Source organism: Chionomys nivalis, chromosome 20 (assembly GCF_950005125.1).
Source record: "Chionomys nivalis chromosome 20, mChiNiv1.1, whole genome shotgun sequence".
In the NCBI taxonomy this organism is placed as follows: Eukaryota; Metazoa; Chordata; class Mammalia; order Rodentia; family Cricetidae; genus Chionomys; species Chionomys nivalis.
Window position 1 is genome coordinate 61984654 of NC_080105.1, and position 12902 is coordinate 61997555.

Consider the following 12902-nt stretch of genomic DNA (forward strand, 5'->3'; position numbering starts at 1 on the left):
AATGATTAATAAGAAAGCATCTTTTTACTACAGTATATTAATCTATTTCCCCTCTTGATGCTTTCTGCCCCCTCCCCTTTTCTACTTAAGTCAGTATCTTTTATACCTCTTCTGGTTTAAAACTGGTCATTAATGTCCATGAGCCTCTGATCTCCCACCTCTACCTCCCAATGCTCTAAGATCACTGACCTGGAGCACTATTTCCCATGAAACATCTGAGGGTCACTTTGCCCCTTTCCCAGAGACTGAGTCAAAACATCAAGTAGTATGTGCATGTGTAGTTGTTAACTGAGTCAACACCTAAGGGTTATCTTGCCCCTATTCAATAACTGAGCTCTATTTGGAGAACATTCACAAGGACTCAGGGAGCTGATGGAAAGTTCCCAACATTTCAGTATGTGGTGCGTGGGCAATTGTTAGGTCCTTGGTTCCCAGGGGAGGGGGGAGCATTACTGCTGAGACTGAGGGTTGTCAGACATGGCTTCAGAGTTCCACAGGGATACTGCATAGGAGTCTGTGGAAGCGTCAGAGTGGGTGACATTAGGGACGTGTTCTCCTTTTTCTCCACTGTGTAATTCCCTGCTATCCCAGCATGCCTTGCAATGGGTTGGGCCGTGCCACTCACTTCCCTTCTGTTTGAATTTTTGTTATAAATGTGAACCATTTCCAGGAGGGAGGTATACATTGAGATTGCCCTCCAGAGCACTGTGGGAGACTGTGAGACAGCAGGGCATCACTGGAGCACAGGATGGAGAAGAGCAACATGGGAGGATGGAGTGGAGCAGGGGGTGGATGGAGTGGGGCATTATGGGAGCACATGCTGACACCCAGCTGCTGACATCACAGTGCACAGGAAGTAAAGAGACCACTTCCTGTGTCCCTTTGAAGGAAATGCACATAATTACTAGAAGCCATCATGGCCATGGCTGGACATAAGGTTTGTCCGCAGTGCCTGGGGGTCAGGTGGGGTCACCCCCGACCCATGCTCCTGCTGTTGTGGGTTTTGCCAAATAGGACGGAGCTACAGCTACTGGCGGGCAAAGCCAAATGCTTTTCTTCAACAAGGCAGACAAAACGCTGCATATCGTGGAGCTATCCCTACTGGTGCATGAACACGGGTGCCCCACACAAGAATGGGCTCACCGTGTTGAATGTGGAACAGGAACCACCCATTCCTGAAGAAGATGCTGGGACCCCAAGTGTGATCCCTTACCCTCCACACATCACCAGTCATCTAAACTCAGCCCAGGAGTAGCAAATTTTATGTCCAGTCCGTAGGGACCCCAATAGACCACCAGCGAGACAGAATCACCAAAATGCAAAAGCAAGGTTAATTGTGTGCACAATACAAGCCTGCAGGGACCTCGTCAAAGCAGCTGGTGCAGCAGAGGCAAGAGAAGGTACTCTGCCCTTCTAGAGGGCATTATTTAAAGGCAAAACCCGAAAAGTTACATTAGCAGGGTGTGGGGTGACCGGCTCAATCCTGATTGGCTTATATGTAGGGACTTTTCAGAAATTTTGCTTTTGAACCTCGCCTGTTGCTTGTCAAGTTTTCTTATTGGCTGACCTTCGGGTGGTGACATTCTGTGGTTATCTGTACTTTCCAGATGGCTACCCTGTTACTTTTGCCCCTAGCCATTTCTGAGGACCGGATTTTTTTTTTCTTTCAGAAAATAGCTTACACAATACACAAGATGAAAGCAGAGGACAAAATGGGGAAACTTTGGTTCTTCACTGAGCACATCCCCTGCAGGGCCATGGGGATCCCCAGAGCAGATATCATGTGGGAACTGCCAGATCAGACCTGGATGACGACCATGGGGACACACCCATCATGACCAGGATGCCATATGTGGACATGCATGGGTTGCTTACCCTCCCGTGTGGCACACCCCCCCAACTCCAGGTTCTACCCCTACATGGCCAGCAACATGCTGGGCTTCAACTCCAGATGTCCCCACGCACATAAGCATGCACACTCTGCTCAGAGCTTTCTGACAGGGAGGACAGTCAGTGTGACAATGGCTCCCTGCATGGGGTTTTCACTGCATGGGGATGGTTTAAGCATTTGGACCATCCACGCTCCTTTCCACCCTAAAAAGAAATCCTAAATCATTGAGAAATTTCCTCAGGCTGCTCCCAAAATCCCTGGGGCCACAGTGGGGCTTGGGAAGTTGGATGTGATGTCATCTATGACGAAACCGATCTCTAGAGTCCAGTAGGATCTGTCTGACAGCAAACTGGTCTAGAGTCTCCTTGGAGGGCACTCAGGCACCTCCCATCATGCTTTGCTGCAGGACCCTGGGTCATTCTTTTCACTTCCAGGTTGCTTTTTTAGGGTCACTTGACTGTTTGTTTGTAGCATTTCAAATATGATGACATCATGATGCTGCTTGGTTATTATCTACCATATGATGTCATGACATTTCTGTTGCCTTCCTGACAGAGACATGATGACATCAAAACAGTATTTGGTTAGTCTCTGAGGGCAGATGACTTTATAATGCCGTACTTTGGCTCAGTATTAGAGACTTGATGGTATCACAATGTGTGTGTGGGAGTGTCCACCATCATCATCTGCATCTCTACCCATAAGTTCCCCTGCATGGGTCAGATAAGAAGCACAGGTGGCATTTATAACATATAACCATTTATTCTAATTATGACAATTGTATGTTAATTTGCTATGCGATACTTTATGCTAATTTATTACAATGACACGCAGATCTCTCAATCTGTAGAATCTTCTCTGTTTCCAGGAAAACAGGAAGGACCTGCTGAGGAAACTGAAGCATGGGCCTCCTGTGTCGTCATGCACAGGGTGGTAACTCAAATATTTTGAGGGATAAATGATGGACAAGAAGTACCTTGTGAGCACCCACTATCAGGAAGCATTGCATGAAGATCACCCTGCTTTCAGGGAATACCAAGTGAGAAACACCTTGCTCAGGGAGTACCAAGTGAGGAGCACCCTGCTCTCATGGTGCATCGAGTAAGGAGCTCCCCAGCAGTCAGGGAGTACTATGTGAGGAGCATCCCACTTTCAGGAAGGATTGTGTGAAGAACAACCTGCTGTCATTGAGCACAATGGGAGGAGCACCCATGTGGTAAGCGCAAGAGTCAGTGATTACTCTGTAAGGAGCACTACCGCTATCAGGGAGAACTGTGTAAGGAACCCAGCTATCATCAGTTCAACATCTAGAGAAAACTGCCTGGTGAACACCCCTGCATCAGTGAGCACCACGTAGGGAGCATGGTGTTCTCCATGAGCACTGTATGAGGACAATCCCTCTTGGCAAGCACTGTGGGGAGCATCCAGTTGTCAGTGAACATTGTTGGGGAGCACAGATTCTCAGGGAGCACCATGTGGTGAGCAGCCCGCCATCATAAGCACACGTAGGGGGTACCTCAAGGTCAGTGAGCAGTGTGAGACGCATCAGTAATGGTAGAACACCATGCTGGGAGCACCGTGCCATCAGTGAGCACCTCATCGGGATCATCCTGCCATCATGGAGCATTGCATGGGGAAGCAGTCCTCCATCAGGGAGCACCACGTGGGACGTACACCACCCTCAGTGAGCTCTGTGTGGCAAGCACATTGCCATCACGAAGCACTTCATGGGAAGCACCTGGCCCTTGGTGAGAATCGTGCTCACACATCCTCCCCCGTGCAGCCGCAGAGCGGGAAAGCAGCACCGCAGCAAGGCTGCAGCCAGGGCTTCCAGAGGGCGTTGAAGACAGAGAGCTGGTGGGGTGCGGGGGTAATGGTGGCTCGGTGCTTCCTCATAGCCACTGACATCCTGCCAAGCACTGTCTCGAACAGCGCTTCGTTGTCGGGGTTCAGCGGCCGTGACTCTGCAGGGTCTCGTGAGATGTCAAAGAGCAGGGGTGGGTCGTGGTGGGTGACATCACCAGAGCATGCGCACACACTACCTCCGTGGCAGCTGTCCGAGCCCTCCGGGGAGACATTGGGAGTGACATAATGGGCCTTCCACACAGTGTTGCCTGCACAGGAGAATAACCACATGACAAAGCAACTCCGTGGACTTCCTTTCATGTGACTCTGTGATTGTCATGGAGGAGGACCCCAGGGAACATGCTCCACAGTGGGGGGAGTCAAGACTAGGTAACGTCATTGTGAGGAGACCTTTGACCAGAATGGATTGTGCTAAGGTCATGGGACAGTCATCTGAAGATACTTTCAGAGGCTTCTTCCTGATCCACTTACTCTCCCTCACTTCCTCATCCTCTGCATTTCCCCTCCCTTCTCCACAGTTGAGCTTCCTTACCCCTTCCTCTTCCATTTACCCTTCACTTCCTCCCAACTTCCTTTTCCCCTTCTCATCACTTCTGGTACCCCCTTCTTCCTCTTCCACACCTGCTTCCTCTTCCAGTTCCACTTTCTACTCCTCTTCCCATTTCCCTCCTACTTTTTCCTCTTCCTGTCCCTTTTCCATTTCTCTTCCTACTTCCTCTTCTGTTTCCTCCTCATCACCTTTGCCCCCCACTTCCTCTTCTAACTTTTCCATTTCGTCTTCTCTTCCTACTTCCGGTTCCTCTTTGCTTCCACCTGGCCCTGTCTCCACTTACAGTCCCTCTGGTGCCACCGTACGCTGTGCAGGAAAATGCCACAATAGTGGAACAGGAACTCATGGTCCGAGTGCTGCACGTGGCCCTCCAGCAATGGCATCAGGTTCTGGCCATCAATCACTCTTTGTGCAGAAAAAAGAGGAAGTCAGTGGGAGGGAAAGGGGCGGGATTTCAGTACAAATTCTCCCCTGTCAATCATCCCTCAGACCCTGCCCACACACTGCCCAGTCCCTAATCACCTGTCCTGGGGGAGGATCCCGCCACCCACGTGACTTAGTGTGGGGAGCAGGTCCATGAGGCTTGTGGGCTCCTCGATGACTCGTCCTGCCTCCAGCACTGTAGGCCACCTGAAGATGCCAGGCACACGCACTCCGCCCTCCCAGCCACCCATGCCACTGCCTCCTGTCATATGACCAGCGTGAAAATGGGTAGGTGAGAGGGCTGAGTGAGAGCGAGGTGACTACTGCCCATTCCTGGGTCCCGGGTTCAAATCTTGAATCCTACCCCACCTTGGGGGGGTAGGGAGGAGGGGAACACAGTAGCACAGGTGGCCTTTGACCTCCACACAGAGCCTGGGGGGACAGTAGTGCATTTTGGGAGCTCTCACTCACCCCTGTAGACCCCATTCCAGCCACCAGCTCGGACCCCGCCCTCCTCGGCCTCCAGGCGGCCACCATTGTCTGATGTGAAGTAAACCAGGGTCTGATTGGTCAGGCGCTCCCGGTCCAGGGCAGCAAGGACTTTCCCTGGGGGGTGGAGATGGGAGAGGGGGGTATGTGGACAGTGTGTGAACCTAATGTGAGTGCATGGGGTGGAGCCAAGGGTGGGGGCAGGACCAAGGGTGAGCATGAGGGCATGGGCAGGGCTTCAGGTGAGCACATGTGGTGGAGTGGGGCATCGGTGGTCATATGAGGTGGGGGCGTGTCCTAGCTTGTGCATGTAGGTAAGGGGCCTCCCTACAATGAGAAGGTAGGCAGCTGTGGGGACCTACAATGAGCACATGGGGCGGGAGTGGGGCCTGCAGTGAGCACCCTCAGTGTCAGCCAGGATGTGGGCGCTGCGGGTCCTTGGATCACATGGGATGACATCACATTTGATTATTGAACAAGTTATTTCCAATGATGTCAAATGACAATATGGCTCTATCACTCAGATAACAGGATGCTTCATCATTAAATCATGCCATGAATCACCAGCTGACGTTGCAGACATCTGGGCAATCATATTTACTTCACGAACTCTTTACATATGCGATTTCTGCACTCAGTCATGTGACACTCACCCACCATCCAGTCTAGCTCCTCCACATTGTCCCCATATGTCCCAAACTTGCTGCGACCCACGAAATTTCCACGTGTAGGCAGCGGCGTGTGCACGTGTAGGAAGGACAGGAACAGCAGGAATGGGCTGCGCTTGTGCCTGTGACAGGAATTCAGGGGGCCACATGACCACTCCCGACATCCCACAGCCTTTTTGCCAGTCATTTCCGAGGATAAGCCCTCAATTAGCCCATGTCAATCATCCCTCAGAATACGTCCACAAAGCTCCCATGTCAATCACCCCTCAAGACCTGCTCCCAGCCCTTCTGTCAGACATGAAGTCACCTGTCGATGAAGGCCAGCGCCTCGCTCAGCATCAACCCTGCCGCCCGTGCCTCATCAGCTGGCTGCTGGATGACATCATGGTCACGCATGATTATGCAGTTCCACCTGCGCACGAAGCCGTAGCTGCTGAACCAGGACAGGAAGAAGAGTGCAGCCAGGAATCCAGAAGTGGCCATGAGCATCCAAGGGACAGGAAACCAGCCTGCCAGGCGGGGCACCAACAGCAGGAAGGGGAGGGTGGCCAGCACTGCTGACGTCACCCACAACTGGATACGCAGCCTGCGGTGCACTTCCGGCCAGGCACCAGCACTACAGTCTCCCAGCAGTCCCAGTGGCATCCCGTAGAAGAAGTCAAAGCCGTGGTTGAGCGGGTGTGCACAGTGGTCGCCACGAGATGCACAACTCATACCCAGGTGCCACTTACCTGCGTAGGCGGGACGGGTGGCAGGGTGACGTCATTGGCATGTCATTATGTTGACATCACACCCTTGTGTCTGTCTGCTTTTCACATATTCTAGGCCTGAACCATTTTCAGTGGAAAATACAGCCTGACGAACACTGGAAGCCCCCTCTACTCTGGGTGGTACCTCCCTCCATGCCAGGACTCCAGCATGAATCCATCACTCTGCAGTAGACTGCACATATCAGGTGACCAACTGACTTCCCCTTGGTGCAGGGCTGTCAGGAGGTGTGGGTGTTGATGACTGACAGGTGTCAATCATGGGGCACCCTGGTGTCAATTTTGTCAGGAAGTCCCACTCCCTAAGTTCCACCTGGCCACACAAACTGCAACACCCCTGATCCCCCTTCACCTATAACCCCTCACCCCTTCTCACTATGACCTCTCCTCACCTCTGATCTCTTCCCTTTCTTCCTCACTCCTTCCTTCTCCGACCAGTGACCCTTTGCCCCTCAATTATGAACCACTCACCTCCTTCACCTCTCTCCGTTCTGACCTGTGACCCCTCACCTATGACCCTCCATTTCCTCACCCTCCTCTCTGACCTGTGATCCCTCAGGCCTCCCCTCTGTGACCTATGACCCCCCTCCCCAACTCACCTCTTCCATCTGTGACATGTGACTCTTGACCCCTCCTTTCCTCCTCTGACCAGTGACCCTTTCCCCTCCCACCACTGACCCCTTACCTCTCACCCATGACCCCTTCCACTTAGAACCCTCCGCTCTCCTTTCTGAGCCCTGACCTATGAGTCCTGTGCGGTATCCCCTGTGTTGCAGCATCTTGGCGAAAGTCGTCTCATTGCTCGGGAGTCCGCCCGACCCGCCCAGCCACATGACATCACGGTACATGTTGTTGGGTGACGCCATGCCTGGGGAAGCAGAGGTCAGGAGGTCACGGCACTGCCATCTGAAACTGTACCCTCAGGACACTATCATGACATCAGCACCACAGGACAATGATATCAGCACTCTCAGGAGGATATCATGACATCAGCACACCCGCATCCCATTATGACTGTAAGTCCCGGTCTCTGGCCTCCATCTTTAGAGGCCCCGTCCCTGTGCCCACCAAACCTTGACCCCTCCCCCAGTCTATTTACTGCTCCCTGGAAAGTCCCGGTGTGCTGTCGTGCCCCATCACCCCCAACCCGAATCTCATTAAAACCTGGATATCCTTTACTTCAGCTTGTTGTGATTTAGCTTAATTGGGATTTTTGCTTCGGCAGAAAGCTCGGTATCTTGATGTCAGTACTCATATGCTGTCATGATGTCAGCACCCCAAAGACAATGAGCAACATCATGACGTTGGCACCCCTTTGATTTCCCACTACAGGAAACAGAGGGGTCACCATGATGATATGGAAGTATATTTACTTATATGTAAATTTATTTGAGTGCCAATTAGCATATATTACTGAGAAATCAGCCAAGGAACACTCTTTGTAGACACAGTGCATGTTGCGTAAGGAGCCAGTAATAACATCTGAGCACTCAGGGTGGTGCATGCTGGGTAACTGGCAGCCGTGATGACATCAGGCATATATGGCATCCACCTGAGCCCATGGGGTGGTACGTGTTGGGTAGCAGGCTTACTGCCGTGATGGCATGCACACACCCACCAGTATGCATGAGGTGATGCATGTTGGGTATGGGGCTGCCTGCAATGACTTCAGGCACATGTGGCAGTGCATAGTGGGTAGCGTACTGTCCACCTGAGTGCACATAGCAGTGCATGCTGGTTAGGGGATTGTCCTTGGTGATGTCGGGTCACATCACACTCACCTGAGCGCACAGGGTAGCGCCCTGTGAGAAAAGCTGCACGGCTTGGTGAACAAACAGATGCAGCTGCCAGGTGCTGTGTGAGCATCACGCCCTCGCTCGCCAGACGGTCAATGTTTGGAGTGCTGAGGGGGGTTCAGAGGGAGGTCATACGTGGGGGTGGGGTCAGGAGAGGTCATGGTATCAACGTGTTACTCCCCAAGCTATGAATCAAGACTGACAGCTAGGGAGAGTGGTGGTATTCCTGTATCACTGCCCACATCAGAGTCACATGGGCTGCATGTGACTTCTGTGACCACACTCTTCTGTGGGCAAACTTGGGCTTCTGCAAGATGGCTGCCGCCATTGTGGGGGAGATGTTACTGGAAAAAGGCGGGGGCTGAGATGTGACTCAGTTTACCTGACAGAGGTGTTCCCATAGCAGCCTAGGTCCCCCACGCCAAGGTCATCAGCCATGAGCAGCACAATGTTGGGGCGGGAGTTCCGAGTCACAAACTCACCACGTGTGTCTGCAAAAGCAAAGCAGAGGAACAGCCACAGGCAGAGGGTCCTGGAGAAAGGTGGGAGCAGCTTCAGTGTCAATCACTCCATGGAACATTCTTATTATTCCATATCCTCCAAGTTTCAGTGACACCCAAGCTCACCCATTCAATCATCCCTCATACATGCCCACACACAGGAAATTGTGTGTCTTCTCACCGTGTGCTTTGCGGTTGCATCTTCTTCTGTACTAGAAAGAAAAGCACAAAAATAAATTTAAAAATATAAGTGCGATCACTTGTCACCTGCATGTGACCTGGCTGTGCCATCATGCTGACATCATTCTGATAGACTTTTAGGTCAACATGATCTTCAGGGTGGGACTTATTTCATGCCAAGTGGGAGATATTTCTCAGGTTTACAGGAAAAGACATGACTATTAATTGCAGCTCATTATGTGACCTGTTTCCCAGCAAGTGGCAGTAGTTGGAGACAGGGCCACTTAGAAAGGGTGGAGTAATTGTAAGCCCCAGTCTCTGGCCTCCATCTTTGGAGGCCCTGTCCCTGTGCCCACCCAGAGGATGGTCAAGACGAGTCCGCCAAAATCTTGACCACGCCCTCAGTCTATTTAAACTGCTTCCCTGGAAAGTTTCCTGGTGGTATCTTTCCTCGTGTCCCCGCTGCGGTGGTTGCATTTGCGGCTTCCCGGTTCCCCCTTGGGTCCACCTGAGAGCGCAGGAATTCCATTAAACCTGGATATTTCTAATTTGGCTTATTGTGATTTGACTTGATTGGGATTTTTGCATCAGCAGAGAGCTCACGTTAGGAAAAATTCCTAACATTAATTATGTGCATTTCCTTCAAAGGGACACAGGAAGTGGTCTCTTTACTTCCTGTGCACTGTGATGTCAGCAGCTGGGTGTCAGCATATGCTCCCATAATGCCCCACTCCATCCACCCCCTGCTCCACTCCATCCTCCCATGTTGCTCTTCTCCATCCTGTGCTCCAGTGATGCCCTGCTGTCTCACAGTCTCCCACAGTGCTCTGGAGGGCAATCTCAATGTATACCTCCCTCCTGGAAATGGTTCACATTTATAACAAAAATTCAAACAGAAGGGAAGTGAGTGGCACGGCCCAACCCATTGCAAGGCATGCTGGGATAGCAGGGAATTACACAGTGGAGAAAAAGGAGAACACGTCCCTAATGTCACCCACTCTGACGCTTCCACAGACTCCTATGCAGTATCCCTGTGGAACTCTGAAGCCATGTCTGACAACCCTCAGTCTCAGCAGTAATGCTCCCCCCTCCCCTGGGAACCAAGGACCTAACAATTGCCCACGCACCACATACTGAAATGTTGGGAACTTTCCATCAGCTCCCTGAGTCCTTGTGAATGTTCTCCAAATAGAGCTCAGTTATTGAATAGGGGCAAGATAACCCTTAGGTGTTGACTCAGTTAACAACTACACATGCACATACTACTTGATGTTTTGACTTAGTCCCTGGGAAAGGGGCAAAGTGACCCCAGATGTTTCCCCTTACTTTATGTGATCCGACAATCGCTCTCCAGCCAATTATTGGTAATAACCCTTTTAAATAAGCCAATCATAATAGTTAAAGAACAACCCCTAGACACCTCTTGCTTCTGTGGTTTTTCCCTTTAAAAATAGCCTGTATCAGACATTTTGGGTCTTTCTAGCCTCCCGAATGCTGAAAGACCCTGTCATGACAGAATTAATAAAATGTTCATGCTATTATATCAGCTGTGGTGTGAGAGATAGTCTCTGGGGGGATGACTCCTCCTCGGTGATTGGACTCTAGGGTCCAACATCTCTTACCCCACCCCAGGTCACAGACCCTCACTTCAACATGAGCCCATAGAGACAAAGGAAGAAGACCCTGTGCACACACAGCAAAGGATGTGGAATATCCTGGGCTAAAACCATTATAACTGCTGATTCCTTATTAACTTCCAGAATACCAGGGGCCCAGAGGCCCAGGTAAATGCATAGACCCTCTTCTCAGTTCCTGAAATTTGATAAAGAGGCCCATGGCTTCATTAAAAACAATTCTAGGGGTGTTAGGGGCAGAATCGTGACCCTGAATTTATAAGTATTTATACTTCCAGGGTCTTTGATATCACAGGGCTACCTCAGTCACCCCAATTACTTAGACATGGCTGTTTTATAGTAATTGTGTGATGTGTCGGGAGTCTGAGTTGCTAGTGATCAAGGATGAAGTTCAAAGGGAACTTGGGCAGTTGTTAACTTTTTCATCTCTCCCTGTGGCCTCAATTACATAGCCAACCAGGCAGGGTTGGGCAGGGTCAACAAGAAAACATGGGGTTTGTTGGGCCTGCCTGATGTCACATGAAAACTACTTGACTTTTTGTGATTCCCTCACATTATCGTAGGAGAATGTTCAGACAGAGAAACAGAAATTTACATACTCCTGTCAATAAAATATACGACATTTCTCATCATAACCTGGACACCAGTCACTCCTGTCAATCAAACTCCCATCATGACCCAGACCCCAGTCATCCCTGTCAATCAGGTGATTTCCCATCATGACCCAGACCACATTCACCCCTTTAAATCAAACACTCACTTCCATCATGACCGAGACTCAAGTCACTCCTGTCAATCGATAATTTCCAATCAAGACCTGAACCCAACCACAGCTGTGAAACAAACACACATCGTTTTCCACCATGAGCTGGACTCCAGTTACAGCTGTTAATCAAATGTACCTCATTTGCTATCATGACTGGACCCAGTCACACTTGTCAAACACACCATTTCTTATCATGACAGACAGATGGAGGGACAGATAGCTCCTGCTCCTGAGCAGATAGCACTCCTGAAACACCCTCAACAGCTATCACATTCTCCTGGCAATCCTGGGGTCCCCCGTGCTCAGGAGCCACAGAGAACCATTGACCCTCTCCCCCCACCCCAGCAGTGATAATAAACTGAATAACCAACAGACTGCACTCACCCTGAGCTCCTGCTGCGGCTCCTACATGGGGACACAGTCCTTTCCCATCAGACAGGGACACTGGCTGAGCCTCATTAGCATATCTGGTTATGCCTGCCCTCATTAGCATAATTAAGTGTCCTACGGTCACATTAGCATAATTAAGTATCCCTCTGATCTCATTACCATAATTACATACTAATTAAGGTGTCTGGCCTCAGCAACCTCCCCTTCCAGATTCTTTAAAAGAGAGTTTTAATGATAACTTGGGAAGAATGAAGCTGGGGTTACACAGAGATCAAACCACTGGCCTCACAGGAACTCAGCTACCCACATGTCAATCAGCATCATGAAGGACTTTCAGCTGGAATTAATGAAGAATAAATGGGGAGGGGCCTGATGCATGCTTGAAGGGGCCTGGAACATGATGAGATGGACCTGGGTATGATAGGAGGGGCCTGATGCATACTGGGAGTGCTTTGTGTATTATAGGAGGGGCCTGGTACAGGTTGGGAGGAGCCTGATGCATGATGGGAGGGACTTGAGTATTATGGGATGTGCCTGGGTATTATAAGAGGGGTCTTGCTTTACAGGAGGGGCCTGGTGCATGCTAGGAGGGGCCTGGTGCAAGATGGGATGGGCCTGGTTATTATGGGAGAGGCCTGTACATTATGGGAAGGTCTATGTTTTTTGGGCAGGGCTTGGTGCATTACTGGAAGGGCCCTGTGTATTATGGAAAAGGCCTGGTGCATGTTAGTAGTTTATGCATGATGGAATGGGCCTGCGTATGTTTTTCTTGAGATCACCAGAGTGTGATGGATTAAAATGTCATATTTACAATTCCTAAAAGACTTTCATTTTCTCACATAATCAACTTGTAAGAGGTCGGGCACACTTGTAGGAAATGCTGGGTGTGCACAAGGCTAACCTACTGGCTGCAGCAGACTGAAACATGAGAAGCCACTGCTACTTTCAGGGTTATTTTTATGCTTCAGTCTCTAATACACAT

The 12902-nt window shown here is 50.5% G+C and overlaps 1 protein-coding gene across 1 annotated transcript; it reads right to left on the reverse strand.

Moving 5' to 3' along the window:
• Positions 1 to 3652: 3652 nt before the first annotated feature.
• Arsh (arylsulfatase family member H) lies at positions 3653 to 11533 on the reverse strand. Its single transcript, XM_057752360.1, has 11 exons — positions 11525 to 11533; positions 9132 to 9162; positions 8833 to 8941; positions 8436 to 8557; positions 7397 to 7522; positions 6195 to 6618; positions 5873 to 6009; positions 5202 to 5336; positions 4830 to 4992; positions 4591 to 4712; positions 3653 to 4005 (listed from the first exon to the last, which is right to left on the reverse strand). Exons 1-11 carry the CDS (start codon positions 11531 to 11533, stop codon positions 3653 to 3655), a joined length of 1731 nt encoding a protein of 576 aa, XP_057608343.1.
• Between the last annotated feature and the right edge of the window lie 1369 nt (positions 11534 to 12902).

Coding starts and splice junctions, on each gene's coding strand:
- Arsh (XM_057752360.1), bottom strand. Junction 6,010..6,194: donor GCGCTGGCCTTCATCGACAG/GTGACTTCATGT, acceptor TTCCTGTCACAG/GCACAAGCGCAGCCCATTCC. Junction 4,006..4,590: donor ACGGTGGCACCAGAGGGACT/GTAAGTGGAGAC, acceptor TCTCCTGTGCAG/GCAACACTGTGTGGAAGGCC.